The sequence below is a fragment of the Babylonia areolata genome, chromosome 1 (genome assembly GCF_041734735.1).
Source record: "Babylonia areolata isolate BAREFJ2019XMU chromosome 1, ASM4173473v1, whole genome shotgun sequence".
Classification (NCBI taxonomy): domain Eukaryota; kingdom Metazoa; phylum Mollusca; class Gastropoda; order Neogastropoda; family Buccinidae; genus Babylonia; species Babylonia areolata.
In genome coordinates, this window is record NC_134876.1 from 56,898,720 (window position 1) to 56,921,219 (window position 22,500).

At 38.8% G+C, this 22,500-nt stretch overlaps 1 protein-coding gene across 7 annotated transcripts in view; it reads right to left on the bottom strand.

The window, feature by feature from the left end:
• Positions 1–22,500, bottom strand: part of LOC143284458 (cholesterol transporter ABCA5-like) — a 75,781-nt gene that overhangs the window by 39,631 nt on the left and 13,650 nt on the right. For 4 of the 7 annotated variants that reach the window (XR_013055541.1, XM_076591133.1, XM_076591108.1 and 1 more), the window contains exons 2-14: positions 20,179–20,323; positions 18,089–18,479; positions 16,782–16,900; positions 14,517–14,740; positions 12,821–13,014; positions 9,819–9,982; positions 7,969–8,116; positions 7,090–7,276; positions 5,883–5,962; positions 5,322–5,455; positions 3,560–3,712; positions 662–781; positions 1–82 (exon numbers count right to left, since the gene is read on the bottom strand). The exon at positions 1–82 is cut by the window's left edge and continues 57 nt beyond it. Coding sequence is in view for 6 of the 7 variants with exons in the window: in XM_076591133.1 (XP_076447248.1) it covers positions 1–82; positions 662–781; positions 3,560–3,712; positions 5,322–5,455; positions 5,883–5,962; positions 7,090–7,276; positions 7,969–8,116; positions 9,819–9,982; positions 12,821–13,014; positions 14,517–14,740; positions 16,782–16,900; positions 18,089–18,479; positions 20,179–20,265 (2,083 nt within the window). In the remaining variant the exon portion in view is untranslated. Of the gene's footprint in view, positions 83–661; positions 782–3,559; positions 3,713–5,321; positions 5,456–5,882; positions 5,963–7,089; positions 7,277–7,968; positions 8,117–9,818; positions 9,983–12,820; positions 13,015–14,516; positions 14,741–16,781; positions 16,901–18,088; positions 18,480–20,178; positions 20,324–20,745; positions 20,800–22,500 lie in introns of those variants that run through there. The other 3 variants (XM_076591143.1, XM_076591125.1, XM_076591155.1) reach the window with 3 other exon arrangements.

Genomic DNA, 22,500 nt, shown 5'->3' on the forward strand with positions numbered 1-22,500 from the left:
CTTTGCTGTTCTTCAGCAGAGACCACAGATGGCGCCGGGAGTAGGGGTCCATACCTGCTGTGGGTTCATCGAGGAAAATGATCTGCAAAACATAAATGGTGTCATTCATCTGGTTCTGTGTGTGCGTGCGTGTATATGCATGTGTGCACGCCCATGCATGCATGCATGCATGCATGCGTGTGTGTGTGTGTGTGTGTGTGTGTGTGTGTGTGTGTGTGTGTGTGTGTGTGTGTGTGTGTGCGTGCGTGTATATGCATGTGTGCACGCCCATGCATGCATGCATGCATGCATGCGTGTGTGTGTGTGTGTGTGTGTGTGTGTGTGTGTGTGTGTGTGTGTGTGTGTGTGTGTGTGTGTGTGTGTGTGTGTGTGTGTGTGTGTGTGTGTGTGTGTGTGTGTGTGTGTGGTGGTCTGGTATGGTGTGGTGGTGTGTGTTTGTGTGTGTGAGTGTGTGTGTGTGAGTGCATGTGTGTATGGGTATGGGTATGTGAGTTGGTGCAGAAAGGTATGGCGTGGTGTGTGTGTGTGTGTGTGTGTGTGTGAGCGCATGTGCTGTGTGCATGTTTTTGCTAATGTGAGTGTCATGTAGCCGCATGCTCATATAATCCCTTAAATGTTCTCGCACAAGAGGAAAGCTGCCAGTAAAACACAGTCTCTTTACCTTAGGATCACCAATCAGTGCCATAGCAACAGAGAGTTTCCGCTTCTGGCCACCACTCAGTTTGGATGACATCACGTCCGCTTGGTCCAAAAGGTCCACACTTTCCATTGCTCGTTTCACCTGTGATGCATGATTTCATCCAATTAGTAATCATCCTGTTGACGATAGTATACTAGAGCTTTCTTCATCCAATTTAGTCATCATCAGGTTAACTATGATGTGTTGCACTTTACTTCATCCAATTAGATTGACGATGGCTTGCTGGAGTTTACAACAAAAAAAAATGTTATGCTGATTACAATAATATAATAATGTGAAACTATATAGTGATTATTCTCCAAATAGGGCTCTAGGGGCCCCACAAAAACAGATACACACACACACACACACACACACAACACATACACAAGAAGCACACAACAAGAACAATGGAATGGTGTGTGTGTGTTCTACACCAGTTTAAAAAGGTGTGTTTTCAGAGAAGACTTGAATGAAGTGGAAAAAGAAGAGTGCCCGATCTGCAGAAGGAGTTGGTTCAAGACAGCTGAGCCATGAAAAGAGAAAGAACGCTAACCAGAGGACTTTGTGAGAACCCTGACCAAACGACTCATAATCATGATAGATGGCATATTACAAATCCCATCTAATCAAAGCATATGATGATGTGTGTTGGAATATTTCTGTCTGTTAAAATAAATGACGCAGAGGACAGTAGGCAATGTAAATGAAAAACACCAGTGTTTTTAAGTCGACAATTACTTCCACAATTTTCAGTCTTAACCCCTTCAGCACAGCCAGGGTGACAGATCATACAACCATCCTTGACTGGAAGGTTTTTTAAACTTTTTTTCCACCAATGATTTAAAAACTTAGAATGAACATACAGAAGTCAGTCAATGACCCTTTTTTTTTTTTTTTTTTTTTCTTTTTTTTCAAATACAAATTTCCATTCCTCATATTTACTACTTTCAGTTCCGGGCTGAGCACCCAAACAATTGACGCAGTCGTGTATCCTGTTTGAAAACATGGTTACATGCAAAGACAAGGAGTCAATGAAAGGACAGAAACGTATAAAATGCAAAAAAAAATAGCCGCAAATGTAGGACAGGTCAGGCAATCCAAGATGGCTGCCGGAAAAGAGGACGCTGCTTCTGGTAACACAAGGGAGGTAACTACCAAGGGAGGCTATTTGCTGCAGCTTCTTTCGATTTCTCCACATAGCGGACTAGTAGTTTGGACAGGACAGGAATCCAGACCCCTGCCGGAGTCTGCACCAGAGGGTCACGGTAAGTATGTGTAATTAAATACTACTTTCAGTTCCTGACGCCACTTTCCATTTGGTGACACTGTTTCTTTTCCTAATACTTCTCTCAATTCTTAAAAATTAATTTCTTTCCATTTAGTTCTTTCCATTTCTAACACTTATTTCCTTCCATTCCTGAGACTCACTTCTTTCCATTTACTTATCTGCAGTCCCAACACTTATTTCTTTCCATTTCTAACACATTTCTTTGCATGCCAAACACCTACTCCTTTCCCTTCCAAACACTTCTTTCCATTCCTAAAATGTACTTCTTTCCATTTGTAACACTTGCTTCCTTCTGTTCAAAACACTCACTTCTTTCCATTTAGTTATTTACATTTCCAATACTAATCTCTTTCAATTCCTAACACTTACTCCTTTCCCTCCATAACACTTATTTCTTTCCTTTCCAAACATTTCTTTCTTTTCCAGATACTTACTTCATTCTTAACACTTACTTCTTTCCATTTAGAAACACCACTTTCCATTCAATTACATTTACTTCTTTCCAAAACTTCTTTTCCATACTAATGCTTACTTCTTCCCATTTCTAACATTTATTTATTTCCATTCCTTACTCTTTGTTATTTCCATCCCTATTAATTACTACTTCGGCTTGTAACACTTTCCACTTTCCATTCAGGAACACTACCCACTTTCCACTCAGTAACACACTATTCCTAACACTTATTCTTTCAATTCCTCATTCAGTAACTCTCACTTCTGTCCATTCCTTTCATTTATTTCTTTCAATTCCTAACACTTACTTCTTTCCATTCAGTAACACTTACTTATTTCTGTTCCTAACACTTATGTCTTTCCAATCCTAATATTTACATCTTTCCATTATTAATATTTACTACTTTCAGTTCCTAACATTTATCAGTTTTCATTCAGTGACACTTATTTCTTTCCAAACAGTAACACTTACTTCTTTCCATTCTAATACTTACTTCTTTCCATTCCTAATATTTACTTCTTTTCTAACACTTACTTCTTTCCATTCCTAACAGTAATTCTTTCCATTCCTAACACCTACTACATTCCATTTACTTTTTCCATTCCTGACATTTAATTTCTTTTCTGACACTTACTTCTTTTCATTCCTAACACTTACTTCTTTACATTCCTAACTCTTTCAATTCCTAACATTTACTTCTTTCCATTCCTAACACTTACTTCTTTTCATTTACTTTCCATTCCTGACTTTTACCTCTTTCCTAACACTTACTTCTTTCCATTCCTAACACCTACTACATTCCAATTACTTCTTTCCATTCCTGACATTTACTTCTTTCCTAACACTTCTTTCCATTCCCAACACTTATTTCTTTCCGTTCGTAACACCTACTACATTCCAATTACTTCTTTCCATTCCTGACATTTACTTCTTTCCTAACACTTATCTCTTTCCATTCCTAAAACTTACTTCTTTCCATTCCTGACATTTACTTCATTCCTACCACTGACTTCTTTCCATTTCTAACACTTACTTCTTTCAAAATATTTCTTTCCATTCCTGACATTTACTTTCTTTCCAAACACTTACTTCTTTCCATTTCTAACACTTACTTCTTTCGATTCCTAACACTTACTTCAGCTTCAGTCTTGTCGGCAGGCACTCCCTTGATGCCAGCAAAGATCACCAGGTGCTCTTTGGCGGACAGCTCATCGTACAGGATGTTGTGTTGGGGACAGATGCCGCACATGGTTCGAATTTCCTCCACGTCCCCGCTGCATGACACATCCTGCCCACACAGTCAGCACAGTCTCAGTTTCAGATTGAAGGCGTCGAAGCGTGCGGATTTATCCATGTACACTAACCAGTTCTATTTTTTAGAAAAAATTACAACCAAACAAATGTAAAAAAACAACATACTTTATATATATATATATATATATATATACAGCAAAGTGGGCGGCAAATGTCTTACTATGCGGCCTACCAAATTCTGTGGTAAAAAAAACCCCAAACAAACAAAAAAACCAAAAAAAACCTCCAAATTAACAATAAGTAAATAAATGAAAGCAAGAAAATGAATTAGAATAGAAAAAAACACAGCTAACAGGCAAATAATTCAAACACACACACACACACACACACACACACAAACACACACACACAGGGTCATCTATCACAAGAAGGGAGCAAAAGTTGAATATGTCCATAACTTTACTTTGGTGTGGGCTTCCACTAAGACACCACAAGAAAAAATGGAAAAGCATTCAGGCAGAAGACTGCACTGTGCATTGAATAAATCATTTCTGGAATAACACACTTCCAAACAGCTGCCTGACTTTTCGGTCTGTTCAAGATGGTCTCTTATTCACATTTTCTGTAACCACTGCAAAGCGATAGATGAAACAAGAGTGGTGGCTTAGTGGCAATGCTTTTGCCTAAAGAAATGAGAGAATCTGAGGTTGCAGGATCAATTCTCACACTTGTCACATTTTCTTCCCTTCTGCTAGAACTTGAGAGGTCTGGGGGCTAGTAATTTGGATGCACGCACTTAACGCTCATTAAAAAAAATAAAACATGGCAACACAGTATTTGTCCTTGACAAAATTCTGTAGAAAAATCCTCTTTGATGCAGAAACAAAGACTTGCAAAGAGAATTAGACAACACCCAAAAAAAACCCCAAGGTGTTGCACTGTGGCAACCTGCTCTCCCTGGGGAAAGCAACCTGAATTTCACACAGAGAAATCTGTCATGACAATCATGTTTCATTCCAGTAATACAATACAAAACAAAAAGTTGCAGCTGAGACGGTAGGTGTCACAGACACACTCACACATTACTCTAGACACTTCATCTTCTTGGCTTTGTGTTTATCATATAATTATTTTTGTATTTTCACAGAAAAAAGACATGTACATTGCACATACTACAAAGTAACAGTATGAACAAATAGAGCATAATTTTGTATTTTACTGGTACATAAAATGCACAAAACAACACAGCTGTTATATGAACAAAAGAGGAAGAAGAAAAAAAACAAAACTATTAAAAACAGTTATCGATAAATCAATCAACCAATTATATTGACTAAAATAATAATACTAAACATGATGATAACACCAATACAATAATAGCACCAACTGTTATAAAATAAGGCAGGTGAATCAGGGTTCACTTCCAATTCTTTATCCAATATAAAGTGCGTTGGGTAACGCTGCTGGTCAGGCATCTGCTTGGCAGATGTGGTGTGGCGTATGTGGATTTGTCCGAACGCAGTGACGCCTCCTTGAGCTACCGAAACTGAAACTGGAACTATCCAATATACAGTTATTTTTCTTTCCTTCTTTTTTCCATTTATTCTATTTTATCTTATTATATTCTTTTTAGCAACACACACCAGACCACGGATCGTCGCAGTGCCAGAAGTAGGTGGCATTACTCCAGTCAACATATTGATGAGAGTTGTCTTTCCTGCCCCATTGTGACCGAGGAGACAAGTGATCTGCCCTTCATACATGTCGATGGACAGATCTGCAATAAAACATATATATGTTGACACCATATGTCAAATGCTTTACACAGTGACTTTATTTGCACAGTGATTTTTTTCTCTTACATGCTATTCACATTAAAAAGAAAAACCGTAATTATGCAGACTAGTATGTTCATTATGTTTATGTGATTCTTAATGTGTGGTTCAGCAAACAAAAATTTCCCATAGGAGGGATTAATAAAGTGATACTCTATTGTGCTGTATTGTGCTGCATTGTATTGCATGATATTGTATTGTATATATCGTACTGTATTGCATTGCACTGACATTAACACAACACCGAATAGACATCACTTCCATTCACATTGAACCATGAACTGTGTTTGTACAATCAGAAAACACACACACACACACACACACACACACACACTCACCTAACAAACACACACAGTACAATATACATACTCTTGACAGCAAACACTTTCGGTTGGACCTTGACTTTTTCCTTGTCTTGATTCTTGAAAGACTTGGAGATGTTGATGACTCTGAAAGCACAGCAACATCAATTTTCATTATCAAACTATCTGACTTGTGCAAAACAGTCTCCATCAAACTGACTTGTGCCAAACATTCACTATCAAACTACCTGACTTGTGCAAAGCAGTCTCCATCAAACTGACTTGTGCCGAACATTCACTATCAAACTATCTGACTTGTGCCAAACAGTCACCATCAAAATATCTGACTTGTGCCAAACATTCACCAAACTATCTGACTTGTGTTAAACATTGACCATTAAGGACTTGTGCCAAACATTCACCATTTACCAGCATGACCTAATCCGTGTATATGTACACCTTAATGCGAAAACATTCATACTGAATCAAATATCAAAATTAATTCAGAATAATTTCCATTTTCTGTATTGTTGACCAAGTCCCAAAACATGCACTGAAGTCTGCTTCCACAACTATTTACATTCATAAATGTAAGTATTGTGTTGTTTTGTACTGTATTACTTTTTATTTCTCAAAATGTCAAATTCGTCCTGCTCTCACCGGGTAGAATGCATCATCACAGCACATCGTTCCCCTTATTTTACATTTATTTTCCTGACTGCAAGTGTGTTTGTTCTACTATCAAAGTGTACTGTTTGTATAGAATTTTGCCACAGACAACTCTTTCATTCCTGTGGGTTCTTTTATGTATGCTACGTGCATATTGCACATGGGACCTCAGTTTATCATCTCATCCAAATGACAAGCACCCAGATCACCACTCGAGGTCGAGTGGAGGGGGAAGGGTGGAGAGTAAAAATTAAGGTCTACATATCGAACTCGAACCCCTCGGCACTCGCTTCCCAGTTCGTTGCATTATTACAAAGCCACTTCTCCACTTCTTATGAACAAGAGACCCTGTGTCCAAATGTGCATATACACCGACTCTAGGTCACGTGTTCAAGACCTCGTGTTTCTACATGTCTGTAAAGCATTGCATGGTGTGTGTGACAACATACACATCCCCCTGACCTACGTGATGTCCGTGTCTGAATGGTTTACTGATAAAGCCAAGCACTCATTTCAATGGATGAGCATATACAAAACAACATTAATTAGCATACATACATTATACATGTAGAATGGACACAGAAAAGAGCAGTGTGATGTGACACCTCATGGTCCTCTGGCTGGCCATGTCTGCTGGCATGGGTTCTATGTTGGGTCCTGACACTGCCTCCCCGCTGTAGTTGCTGTCATGCACGTCCATCAGGTGAGTTCGGTCTCCTGATTTACTCTTCTGCGGGAACCAGTAGGACTTCTCAAGAAAGTACAGTGGCTTGTACCTCGGTCCATACTCCCCTGATAAACATATCACATGAAATGCCTGATTGGAACTGTTTCAGTTTTGGACAAGTTCAAATTTTTAATTTAAAAAAAAGGTTTGTTACTGAATAACAAGCAATCTCTCTGTGTGACACATCTTCATGGTACAGACAAGTTCACCAATGTATGAATGCATTTATACAAGCACAGCAAACAGAATCATACTCCTATACAGTCATATATGTGGGCATACAAACACACATACACAAATAATTATAAAGTGACTGCCAGGCAGAAAGAAAAGAACGCCTTGCTGTCAGTTTAGAATCAAACACACAGTCAAAAGCTTTGTGAGTTTGAATCTCAACCACCAAAATTCAAAAGTGCTAACGTGTCAAGTTAGGAAGCAAGAGAATCTGAGTGCTTAGGATCCAGTCCCACACTCACCACTATTTTCTCTCCCTCCACCAGACCTCGAGAGGTGGTCTGGACGCTAGTCAATTGGATGAAATGATAAATTCAGGTCCCACATGTAACATGTGCTTAGACCCCACTCAACAATAGGGTTGACCCTGGCAAAATTCTGCAGAAAAATCCACTTTTACAGAAAAACAAGCAACATGCTCTCCCTGGGGTGAGCATCCAAAATTTCACAGAGAAATCTGTAGTGACAAAAGGGCAATAATACAATACAATACCCAAATGCAAACCACTGTCTGGTTGTATACCTGGGATGACGTGATCCAGGTAAACTGCCAGCAGAAAGTAGAGAACAACGTCCAGGAAAAGCATGAGGATGGGGGCGTACAGCGGAAATTCCCCCCAATCAATGGTCTCAAAGGTCATTCCTCCCTTGGTAACATCCAGGTAAAGGCCCTGTGAGTGATTAGAAACACACCAACCTCATGACATTATTGTCTGTTTTGTTCAGCCGTGATCAGTTGTGTATGTGCGTGCGTGCACGCGCCGTGTGTGTGCAAGTGAGCGAGTGTGCATGTGCATGTGCATGTGTGTGTTTGTGTGTGTGTGTGTGTGTGTTGAGTGTGTGCAGGTGTGTGTGTGTGTGAGAGTGCATTTGTGTGTATGTGTGCGTGCGTGTGTGCACATGTGTGTGTACACATGCAGATGTGTGTGTGTGTGTGCATCACACATGCTCAAACACCCAGGCATTCACACACAAGCACACACACACACACATTAACACAAACACGTACTGAGTGTTACTCGCACATATGCATTCACACCTTCACATCTAAAATAAACATCAAAATTATATTTTCAAAAAACATTTTCATTTGATATAAAACCTCCTAAAATACCTGTCAACTGACACCTGCTTGATCCAAATTTAACCACATAAAAAAACCCACAAAGACATAAACACCAACAAAACAAACATAAAGCATACACATAAACAAGACACAAAGTCATGGCACAGCACACACAGGTCAGTTCTCCGACATCTCCTTGAAAATGACACTGAAAGCAATGAAACTGAAAACAAACACGAAGCATCAATCTGAACAAAACCACCATAAAGAGTAAAAAGCATAAAAGCATGCACAAAGGCTTGCATTGAGTTGGCACATCAGTTCATTGTCTCATCTGAATGACTAGCAAATGTGAACAAAACAAACAAAACTTCTGAGATATGAACAGCACAAAAATAAAAATATTAACATACAGAAAAAAAAGAAACACCAAACGCAAATGGAACCACAGCAAAGTGTTAAAAGCCAAAACAAATAAAGGTATTTCTGATTTGGCTGTCTATCGGTTTGAATACAAAAGCAAAATAGACTCTGATCTGATATACCTACTGTGTAAATGTTTGAAAAAAGATAAGTGCATTTTGTTCTTTTCATGAAGTACTGAAAGAAATAAAAGAAAAATTAATTCAACCTTCATATTACTGTCAAAATTGTCTCTTCAAATTTGCTGTTGTCTTATGCTGACCAAAATATCAAGCGAAATCTGTCTTTGTATTTATAGAAAGCCTTTAAATATAGGGAAATTGTTACATCTTGATCCTCATGATTAATCTGATATTTCCATTGTCATGATATGTTTTTTTGTTTCCATGTTCATGTCTGATATTACAATCACTGTTTATTTGTTCACACTCCCCTTCATGAGGGGCCTTGTCCTAAAATGAATAAAACATCCGAGTCACAGCCCAAATAAAATAAAATGAGACAAAAGTTAATTAAAAATAAAACAGAAATAAACTAAAACAAAGTATCAAAGCCACTCGCTGTGTCCACAGACAAAATCAAATCAAATCAAATTAAACAAGATTGTCAGAGCCAATCACAATATTCATAGCCTAAATGAAATAAAACAAAACAAAGTGTCAGAGCCACTAAAACAAAACTAAAATGAAAAAGACAACAACAAAAAAGAGAAAACAAACAGACCAAGGCATCAAAGCTACTCACCATATCCACAGCAAAAAAAACACCACCACCACCACAAAACAGTTTCAGGGCCATGCCATTCATCACACCACAGCCAAAATAAAATAAAATGAAACAAAATAAAATAAAATAACACAAAATGAAGTGTCAGAGCTACTCACCATATCCACAGCCAGAGCGAGTGCCACAGGTGACAGAAGACACATGACCCACTGTGCTTCAGGTGGAACGCTGTTGGTGTACTCTGTATCGGTGACAGTACGTGTCTGACTCACCGCCAGGTAAGCCAGCGACATGATTATCGTCAGAAAACTCGCCACAAGGCCTGAAGCATGAGAAAATCCACACATTTTATCATTTGCAGTTTCAAGGTGCCAAAGCTTGTGAACTGTTCCATATACACCACAACAAATCTACTGTAACGAAAAACAAAAAACAAAACAAAACAAGGAGCAGATGCATGACATACACACAAACCCAACAAACAAATAACTAAATACAATGAAACATGATTAAAATGAAAGACACACTGAAGGCAGATGACTGAAATAAAACAAGAATGAAAATAAGCCATGCTCAGCAAATCTGTGCTGTGCACACCTACACACATGAATAATCACATAAGTGTGCAAATGCAAAGACACACATTTCATCACTCCTATTTCGCAACATCTCCATTGGCTCCCTGTCTCACACAGAATAAAGTATAAAATCAGCATTCTATGTTATAACTGTATTCACAAATCTGCCCCTTCCTATCTTTGTGGCTGCCTTCACCTCTACACTCCATCTCACTCTCTACAATCAGCTTCGGATCCACTCTGTTTATGCATACCCAGATTCAAACACTCCACTGTTGGACGCCGTTCTTTCTGTCTCTGGACCTTGTATTTGGAATGAATCTCCTCTTTCGCTTCATCAGGTCTCCACCCGCACTCAGCTCTTTCAAGTCTGGCCTTAAAACCCACCTCTTCACAAGATAGCCTCCCTCCCCTACCTCTTCCTTGTCTTCAGTTTTCTTCAGTTTCAGAGTTATGCATGCGTGTGAATGACTGGTGTGAAAGCGCTTAGATTTGTCTCTGCACAAGATTCAGCGCTATATAAATACTATCATTATCATTATTATTATTATTATTAGAAAGTAAAATGTTCTGCTGAAATGAAGACATTTTATCCTTATTCTTCCTATGTAAATCTACTTGCATTACTTCCCCTTGCCCAAGTAAACTCAGACTGGTAGGATCAGCACAGGTGTGACAGAAACATTCCAATGACTTGCTTAGAACATAACGTGGATCAAATCTGGACAGAAATATCAAGAATTTGTCCCTTTATCAGAAGGTAAGATAATGAAAACAAGTTTTCGTTTACACAGAGATGTGTGAAACCATAAACAGACAGCAAGTCACAAAATCCTGCTTCGGGTGATGCATACGGCAGGGTGAGTCATGTGAATTTCCTGCTGCGGGGAGGAAATTTGTAATCTCTCATTTGTTCCAAATCTGTGACTGCTATGATACATGATCTGTCAGAGATTTGGTCCAGACAGTCCTTTTAATCCTAGAGGCTGAAATAGCTTACTTATCAGTTTGCCAGTTCATTCTTTTCTTGTCTAACCATCTGCTCAGATTCACTAAAAAAAAATTAAAATTAAAATTAAAAAAATAACAAAAAGATGAAAAGCTTTTTTCTTCTCCTTTACTTCAATCGCTACAGTCAAAAGGGCTGAATATTACCACTGTGTTTTAACAGCAGTCATTCAGTCTTCATGGGACACTTCCCACCATGCCACAAATGATATATTTGTTTGCCATCATGTATATTCTGATGATGTTACATGCACTTTCTAACCTACCTGATTCTTAACATCCTTATGATGCTAGACTTAGGACAACAAATATGGAGCTATACTTAACGACAAACTAACAACTGTAATCAACAACAGTGATACTCAATGACATACCAGCATCATTTCTCAACCAAAAAACCCATACTGGACAAACAGCCATATTCAACAATGTAACAGCAGACTTATCTAACAACATAGCTGCACCCATACTCTATGACAAAAAGAGAAATACAATACAATACAATACAATACAATACCAAACTGACAGCCATACTCAACAACACACTGACAGCCATACTCAACAACACGCTGACAGCCATACTCAACAACACACTGACAGCCATACTCAACAACACACTGACAGCCAAACTCAACAACACGCTGACAGCCATACTCAACAACACACTGATAGCCATACTAAACAACAAACTGATGCCCGTACTCAACAACACACTGACAGCCATACTCAACAACACGCTGATAGCCATACTCAACAACACACTGATAGCCATACTAAACAACAAACTGATGCCTGTACTCAACAACACACTGACAGCCATACTCAACAACACGCTGACAGCCATACTCAACAACACACTGATAGCCATACTAAACAACAAACTGATGCCCGTACTCAACAACACACTGACAGCCATACTAAACAACAAACTGATGCCCGTACTCAACAACACACTGACAGCCATACTAAACAACAAACTGAAAGCCGTACCCAACAACAAACTGACACCCATACTCGACGACACAATGACAGCCATACCCAACAACACACTGACAGCCATACTCAACAACTAACTGACACCCATACTCAACAACCAGTCATTCGGAAGAGACGATAAACAACCCAAATTTCACACAGAGAAATCTGTTGTGACAAAAAAAGAGAAATACAAATACAAATACTCAACAACAAACTGACAGTCATACTCAACAACATCAGCCATTCGGGTTCAAATCCCGCTCTCGCCCTTTCTCCTTAGTTTTACTGGAAAATCAAACTGAGCGTTTCCTCTTTCGGATGAAACAATAAACCGAGATCCCCTGTGCGGCACATACTTGGTGCACTGAAAAAGAAACCATAGCAATGAGAGTGTTGTCCTCTGGCCAAATTATATAAAATGAAATCCACTCTGATAGGTACACAAATAGATTAGCATCCACTCAAGGCCGGACAAGTACGTTAGGTTATGCTGCTGTCAGGCATCTGCCCAGCAGATGTGGTGTAACATATATGGATTTGTCCGAACACAGTTATGCCTCCTTGAGAAACTGAAACTGAAACTCAGCCAAACTCACCAGCAGGCTTTGCCTTCTTGAAGAATGGCGTGAGAAGGAAGGCAAGAGCGATGATGGACAATCCGTACAGCAACAGCATCAGGAAGAAGATGAACATGTTGCTGTTCTCAAAAAACTTGCCGGCCACTGAGACACCTGTGACCACTGCGGTCACCACCAGGATGATCAGGAAGTAGACCAGAGACCAGGACAGCCTGAAAAAGTCAGCAGTTATCTGTTTCAAATGACCATGACAGCCTGGAAAAGTCAGCATGTATCTGCATTAAATGACCATGACAGCCTGGAAAAAGTCGGCAGTTATCAGTATCAAACGACAAGGACAGCCTGAAAAAGTCAGCAGTTATCAGCACATAGTGACCAAGACAGCCTGAAGAAGTTGGAAGTATCAGCTATCAAGTGACCAGGACAGCCTGATACAGTTGGCAGTTGTCGGTGTTAACTGGCCAGGAGAACGTGGAAAAGTTGGCTGTTATCATTTTCAAGTGACCATCATAGCCTGAAAAAGTCAGCAGTTATCTGCATTAAATGACCATGACAGCCTGAAAAAAGTTGGCAGGTGTTGGTATTACATGACAAGAACAGCCTGAAAATGTTGGCTGTTATTGGTTATCAAGTGACCAGGACAGCCTGAAAATGTTGGCTGTTATTGGTTATCAAGTGACCAGGACAGCCTGAAAATGTTGGCTGTTATTGGTTATCAAGTGACCAGGACAGCCTGAAAAAGTTGGCTGTTATGGGTTATCAAGTGACCAGGACAGCCTGAAAAAGTTGGCTGTTACGGGTTATGAAGTGATCAGGACAGCCTGAAATAGTCAGAACTTATCAGTATCAAATAACCAGGAAAGGCGAAAAAATTATCAGTGTCCAATATTCTCAAGTACTCACAGTTAAATGTCCACTTGTGAATACAAGCGAATGTGAGACTTGTGGTCCATTAACACAGAATGAAAAAAAGAATGAGAATCAAACGAATGAGACAATTTGACAAAAATGTATCAGTTTCCAATAACTAGAATATCTAACGTGATTTTATTTCTTCACTTTATTTCCACACAAGAACATAGAATTTAGAATTTTTTCTATTCACTCCACATTCTCAGAAGAACACAGAATTTCAATTGTTATTTAATTTTTTCCTGTTAATTCCTCACCAAAGCATACTTCTATTGCACAGCCCCAACATAAACATGCATTCACTGATCTTTTTTCTATCATTATTCCATTTCATTTCTCCATTTCATATCCTCATCAGAGCATAGAAAGGCATAGCCCCATCACCAATCACATAAAAATTTAACATGCAAAAGCATCACACATCTCAGAAGAAATAATACACGCTCTCTCTCACACACACACTATTGCTGCATGTTCACATCAGTATCCTCTCCCAATCCACCCCTTCCCCTACTCATCATGTGTGTAAACTGATGTACAGCTGTAAACTGGCTATATGACCAGGCGGTCATAATAGAGGAAGAAAAAAAAAAGCCACATGGCACCTCCCTTCAGTCCCTTTCCCTAACATTCTCTACACCACACTGTGTTCCTCTGTTCCATAAATTCATTACTTAAGCATAGAATTTAACAAGTGAATTGACTGTGGAATAAAACCTTGCTGACAGTTTCATGCCCTCATGCCATCATGGATTTCCTATCTATTGTTATTTCATTTTGTTTCTTCATGGTATTTCCTCACCAGAACACAGAATTCCGCAGCCCCATCATGAACATGCCCTCACGGATCTTCTTCTCCTTCTCAGCCACCAAGTTGACGGTCAGGAAGTTGACGAAGAACGAGTAGGCCAGCACAAAGTAGATGGATGATATGGTTTGGATGACGGTCAGGTTAGGACTGAACTCCCCTTTCGGCATCATCTGGACTTTCACTGTCACATCGGGTACAGTGACACCAAACTCCTCCTGTGATAGGTATGGCAAAACAGTTGATTTTTAGATTCAGAAGCAACAAATGATGATAATTATAATAATCTAATTGATACAGCACCATTATTGTGCAGAACATACTCAGCTGCGCTGTACAATGTAGAAACTGACATGAAAAACATGTAATTGAAGACTAAAATGACAACTTACATGCACAACTCTGCACAGACATCCAACCAAACACTCAAACCCAGTAACACTCACAACACAACATACATCACAATACGTAAATGTTGCAACTATCAGTTTGAACAGTTGAACAGTTTGAACAGTTTTGCTTTAGCCCCGGGGGGTGAGGGGTGGGGTATGGGGGGCAGGTTGGGGTGTGTGTGTGTGGGATGTTTAATCAAAGAAAAAATATTAATGGAAATCAGTGCGACACCAGAAACATAACAGGCTACCCATACAGCAACATATATGTAGTGAATATACAACAAGACAAATCACAATACTTCAAAGCTAGCACCACAATGCTTGGGAAGATGTGTGCAATGTATTGACTAAATCTGTTAAATGCTTCCTATACTGGCTACAGTGACATCTTTGCAGAAAAAAAACAACTAACGGGCGCAATAGCCTTGTGGTTAAAGTGTTGGACTTTCAATCTGAGGGTCCTGGGTTCGAATCTCGGTAATGGCATCTGGTGGGTAAAGGGTGGAGATTTTTCCGATCTCCCAGGTCAACATATGTGCAGACCTACTTATGCCTGAACCCCCTTCGTGTATATACGCAAGCAGAAGATCAAATACGCATGTTAAAGATCCTGTAATCCATGTCAGTGTTCAGTGGGTTATGGAAACAAGAACATACCTAGCATGCACACCCCCGAAAACGGAGTATGGCTGCCTACATGGCAGGGTAAAAATGGTCATACATATAAAACCCCACTTTCTTTCTTTCTTTCTTATCTATCTATCTATCTATCTATATATATATATATGTAGATACATACATACATACATACAATGATAGATACATATATATAAATAGTGTGTGTGTGTGTGTTTGTGTGTGTCTGTGTGTGCAACACACACTGGTACTTTTATTTTGCATTTCATTTTTGGAAAAAGTTACATTTTGAAATGTGGTGCATGTGAAGTTATGAACAGAATAACTTGGGTTTTTTTTCAAACTGATTTGAGCTTTCTCATTGAAGTTTTGAACACCACCTGTTACAACTGCTTTCAGTTTTTTCCCAATTAAAAACAGTAATGATATTCTACAATAACATGATAATTTTCACGAGTCTTTTATACATCATTATATGTATACTTGTTTTTCTTCAAATCTGGATTTCTTTTAACAAACATTTTGCAAAATCTTCGAGACAAGTTCTTTCAATTCAGATTCCCTCTTTAGACACAGGTTGTTTTTGTTTTTTTGTTGTTTTTTTATCACACTTATGACATTTTTCTATGGAAACTAGTAGGATTTTTAATGGACATTTTGCATGGACAAAACAATAATACCTATTTCTTTTTCTTTTTTTCTTTTTTTTTTTTTTTTTTATAGTGTTTGATAGTATATTGGGAAGATAATCTGTGAAGTTTCCTACAAAAGCTGAACATTTCTATTGTTTGTATTCTTTTGCCTGGAATCAGTTTTTACATTTTTTCAAATAATTTCATAAGCCATCATTATTTACAGTTTTTCCTTTGCACCAGTTGAATACACAATAACATTTTTTTTCATGCTGTAACAATTATGAACAATGATTGAAACGTAACTTGGTCACAGATGAAAAATGTTTGTAGATATCAATATTGTATTTCACTATTTTGTGTTCAGTGCATATGGCAAATAAGCAAATTGGTGGTAAATGAGCAAATCTGTGTTCAAAACTGTAGAAATTTACATGTATATATTACACACACACACACACACACACACACATATATATATATATATATATATATTCATATTTCATTTTCCATGATGTGTGTTACAAAAACTTGACCAAAACAATCTAACTTCAGGGCACAGAAAGCAGCATCTATCAGAAGTAATGTCATTTTACCCTCATGAGCACTTGATCGATAATTGACTGGAGATGGGCAAAACCTCTTATGAAGTAGGTGTTGGCATCACAGTCAAATCTTCCTCTTCCATCAGCGTTGTCTTGGCCTCGACAGTGACCTACAACACAGAAGAGTTTCAGTCACATTAGAGAAAACTTTCAGCAGTATGGCAATAAAACAAGATGGCTATTGAGCCTGTAAAAGTTTTAAAACAGATGAAATAATAATAATAATAATACATTATTATAAGATAATTAACTTTGTATGACTCAAACTCCCCATGCAATGGGCTCTAAATGCCTCACATGAAACAATACACATACAACAGTGCATAATAACACGCAACAGCACATGATGACATAGAAGAGAAAAACAAATTACACCAAGACAATACAAATTGCAGATATGAATAATCACATAAAAAAGGCACAAAATATGCCCCACACATGGACATGTGCGCGCGCACACACACACACGAACACACAATTATTGGAGAAAGTTTTGAAAAACAAAACTTTGAGTTATGAATAACTTACCACTGTCCCTGGAGAAGGATCTATGCTCTGAACCATTGACACTCCTTATCAAACTGAGTCTGGTTTAAAAAAACCCAGTGTTCCACAAACTTTCTGCGTTTCTCAGCAGTATGTTTGCATTTATATATATTTGTGAATGTATGCCTCAGTGTTTGTGAATGTATGTTTGCATATATTTGTGAATGTATGTCTCAATCTTTGTGAATGTCTGCCTTTAATTTACAGGGCAATTTCAAAATGCTTTATCATGAATTATTTGTTGTGCACAAACTTATTTCAAGGATTGTGAGATATGTAAACATGGTTAAGATGATTTCAGTTTTATTTCCAGAAGATGTGATCAAAGATATTTCTGGTTTTATCTCATTCAATACCACCAGTCACATTGACAGGCTGGTTTTTTTTACTCTCAAAATCATTTATTCACCACTTCCCTATAGATTCCTGGCATTCTGGAGAAAGCTTAAGTTTAGCTATCTTTATGTGTATCACAAGTATCCCTTTTCCATTATGTCTGAATTGATGATGCAATCAAAATGACATGTCTGAACAATTTTAAATGTATAAGGTGACAACCTCAAGCCTAAAACAAAGAGTGCATGCAAGTGCAATTAGCAGGTTCACTTCATGTATCAACATAATCAAGACTAAGCAAGTGAACACACACACACACTCAACACATTCATGTATCAGCATAATCAAGACTAAGCATGCTAACACACACACACACACACACACACACACACACACACACACATATACATACATACCTTGATTATTCGTAAACTTCTCCTTTGTGTTTGCAATCTCTTCAGGGGGCATGCGGATAGCATACTCCTGGATGAGTGAACTGTTTGGATACCCAAATATAATCCCCACCGTATTAGTCTCATTGCCACTGTCCTTGATGTTTTGGTAGGCTTGATCAGCATCAGCTTGCGTGGCATACTCTTGGTAGTCTACGTTGCTGAGCTGTGCGACTACTTTGTTCATCACTGGCGTAATATTGTGTCCATTGGAAACCACAAATAGAGTCTGACTGGAAATGGCGAAGTTCTCCAGAGGCCACACTGGAAATGTGAGAGGTGGTTTGATGGCGGGTTTGGTGGATGCTTTGATCGCAACGAGGATTCCGATGTACATCAATGGGAAGAAGATCTCCTGCACAAAGCAGATCAGAAAGAACATGCTCATGTTAATGTAATTCTTTTAGTGTCATGTGCTTGTCAAATACACTTCATCAAACAGAGTGTGTTGTGTGTTAATGCATATCTCTTTCATGCTGTCTGTTGTCGCAACAACAATGTAATTTGCCTGCACTTTCAAAAGCTCTGCCACCATGAGAAAATGTTTGAATGATTTGATCAGTATATGCGTGTGTATGTGTGTGTATGAGTGTGTGCATGAGTGTGTGCGTGTGCGTGTGCGTGTGTGTGTGCGTGCATGCATGCATGCATGCATGAGTGTGTGTGTGTGTGTGTGTGTGTGTGTGTGTGTGTGTGTGTGTGTGTGTGTGTGTGTGTGTGTGGGTGTGTGTGTGTGTGTGTGTGTGCATGCATGCGTGTGTGTGTGTGTTTATGTGTGCATGCATTTACGTATGTGCATGCATGTCTTATTTCTTTAACATCTTTTCACTGAGAGTAATATCATACGTGTAATGTGTGAGTGTTTGTGTGTAAGAGAGGGGGTTGGGGATGAGGGGCTGGTTAAAGGGGGATATACAGAAAAAGGATAAACTAGTACAAATGGAATCAACTATTTATAAATATCTGTGTAACAGCAAGTAACAACATAAACAACAATAAAAATATTATTAAATATTGGTATGTCGCATCACAGAAACACTCCAAATAGACTATGTAACAGGGATTCAGCAATTTTGAACAACAGTACTTGTTTGGACACTATTTCTTTTAAGTTTTTGTTCTTAAACATTTCTAACTTTATAACTATAAGACTCTGGAAGTGACCTGAAAATCCTTTAAAACTGAAAAAAAAAAAAGGTTTCACGTGACCAGTTTACCATATACACAAATGTTTTTGCTAAACTTTGTCTTAAAAGCGTCATGTCTTCTACAGGACACCAGAAAGGTTACCTATCTATAATAGTACAATGGGAAATCCATAATGTGTGCTTGTATGTAAGTGTGTGTGCTTGTACGCATGTGCATTGTGTGTGAGCATGTGTGCGCATGCCTATCTGACACAACACATATTACTGGCATATCAATCATATTGCCAACAATAAACAGGCAGATAATGAAAACAAAGCTAAGCATCAGTCTTTGATTAAAACAAAGAGGTAAGGTGGGGTCAGAATGACAGAGGTGGCAGGGGATGAGGAGTATGAGGGAGGGGACGGAGGGGAAGGCAGTGCAGAATCAATGTATTGAAGTTTGGTCATGCTGATAAACTGGAATAATTAAGGTAAATTGTGTGTGTGTGTGTGTGTTTGTGTTCATGTGTGTGTGTGTGTGAGAGAGAGAGAGTGTAATGTGTGTGTATCCACGCGCCCACGTGCATGTGTGTGCATGCCCATCAACTAAATTGTGTGTGTTTGTGCGTGTGTGTATGCATGCATGCGTGTGTGTGTGTGTGTATTACCATCTACTTAAGTGTGTGTGTGTGTGTGTCTGTGTGTGTGTGTTAGGTTTATAACGTGACACACATGAACACAGACACGCATGTGTGTGTGATGCATGTGTGTGCACTCGCACATGTGCATGACCATCTACTTTGTGTGTGTGTGTGTGTGTGTGTGTGTGTGTGTGTGTGTGTGTGTTAGGTTTATAATGTAACACACAAACACACATATATATCAATATGTATTTTACATACATGAATGATCAAAGACAATTACCTGAATTAACTGACTTCTGTTGCGACGCTTCAGGAGAACATTGCGCCATAACACAGCCTTCATCTGAGAGAGAAATGTTGCCCCCATTCTGAGGATCAGGACGATGTTTCATTAACTTCAACTTGGCTCTTGTAGCATTAATGACCTGTAATGTAACACCCATACTGCAACAATGATGACTATCTTCAACAGAACATGTTTCAAACACATTATGAGAAGCATACGTGTCTGCGCACCTACAAAAGAAATCAAACTCCAAACTACCAAAATTGTAAACGCTTATAAAGCAGAAATACTTGCTGCACACTCACTCACACACACACACACACACACACACACACACACACACACACACACACACACACACTCACACACACACACAACGTTAACCAAAGTCGACTTCCAGCATTTGGGCTGATGACTCCATATCGTATAATAATGATAAGACTTCTTTCATTCTTCTTCATCTTCTTCGAAAAAATCCGTGCGGTCTGCCATGTGGAAATATTTACAGAGCATGTGAAAAAATGTACAGAGCATATATTCCACATCAAAAGTTTTGCACACACAAAAAACCGACACGAAATGATCCAATAAACACGAACAGACTACCACACCCGTCTGCTAAAGCCGCCATGTTTTGTGTTTGGGTTTATTTTATGGTTGGGCATCCTTCACGGAAAGTGCGGCTCTCTGATTGGCACAAATAGACTTGCAGACGAATTTTTGACCTGCCATGACAGTTGCATGTTCATATCGCAAGTGAATAGATCGATCTAAACGAAGTACAATAACCTTTCAAACTGAGCCGGGAACCATAGAAAATTGGTCATAACATCTACTTGTGGCAATAACGCTAATATATATAGTGTGCACAAAAATTTGCCAAGAAAGGTCCCTGAACTTTGGACTGAAAAATAAAAGAAGAAGAAGAAGAAAGAAATAACTATTACTCAACTCGTTGGGTTAGATGAAAAGAAGTTTGGTGAACCATTTCTTTGTAATATGGCACGGCGAACCAGTACAAAGCATCTAACTTAGTGATTGTGTATTTTACAACCCGTTTTTTTTGGGGGGGGGGGGGTGGGGGGGGGGGGTGGGGGGGGGGTTGGGGGGCTTGCTTGTATCGGGGCCATGATCAGGACTGCTGGGCAATGAACTGAATTTGCATTTGATTCAGTAAGTGAATACAAAAACGAGTTGGCAGCTCAGCATCATCTAGATAGCAATGAGACAGCATGTTGTGAACAATTCCTTTACTTTTTCTCGACTGATTGTAAAATATCCCGCTACAAGAATATTGTCAGTCTACTAATCCCGGCCGCTGCCAGTGCGGCTCAGTTTCTTTTCCGTTGCCTTTTCATATCATATCATATCATATCATATCAATATCATATCATATCATATCATATCATATCAATATCAAGGCGTGCAGGCCTGACAAGGTCTTTTGCCCGCTTGAAGTGGGGAAGAAAAAGGGTCCCCACATATGTCTGGTGCATTTTTCAACATTGAGTGCGCAACTGATGCTTGAAAAATCAATAAATATGTAAATGAGTTTTGTATTTAAATTTTTTTTAATGAATATCAAAGATAATTTTTAAATGTATTCACTGTTCCTGCGGAAACAACGTCTTGTGACAAATTATTCCAAACATTTGTTACTCTGTTAGTAAAGAAATGTGCAAATCTGGAAGTTTTTACTGAAACTTTTAATAGTTTGTAGGAATGGCCTCTTGTGGCACTGTTCTCATTCAATGTAAACAAAGAGTTTATAGTTCTGCTGTCATATAATACATGTGTCATTTTATACATCTCTATTAAATCTCCACGCAGTCTTCTATATTCTAAACTAGGTAACTGAAGTGCTTGCAGCCTATTTTCATTTAAACTGATGTTCCTTAATACTGACGGAATGGGCTGTCAAAGTGATCGGGGCCAATCGAACTTCAGCCGGTATACGTAAGTTCATTGACTGCGGCAAGGTGTCAAACTGAACTCGTCATGTGATGGACGATCATTAAACTGAAAAAAATCAAGTTAATCTTCGCTCTCCCTTTTGAGGTTATACAAGGCCGGGCCGCAGAGGGATCAGGGTTCCGACAATCCGGGATCGATGCTAAGCGCCACTGAGAAAAGGGGAGGGAAAAGGAAAAAGAAAAAAAAAAGTATAACATATCACTAGTTTGTTACTACTGACTATAAGATAAACCGAAATGGGATCTTTTTGTAATTTGACTGAAGAAAATTAGAGACCATGCAGGCATCACTGATGCCTTATGATATTATTCATCGACTTGATATCAGTTCTAACCTTATTAA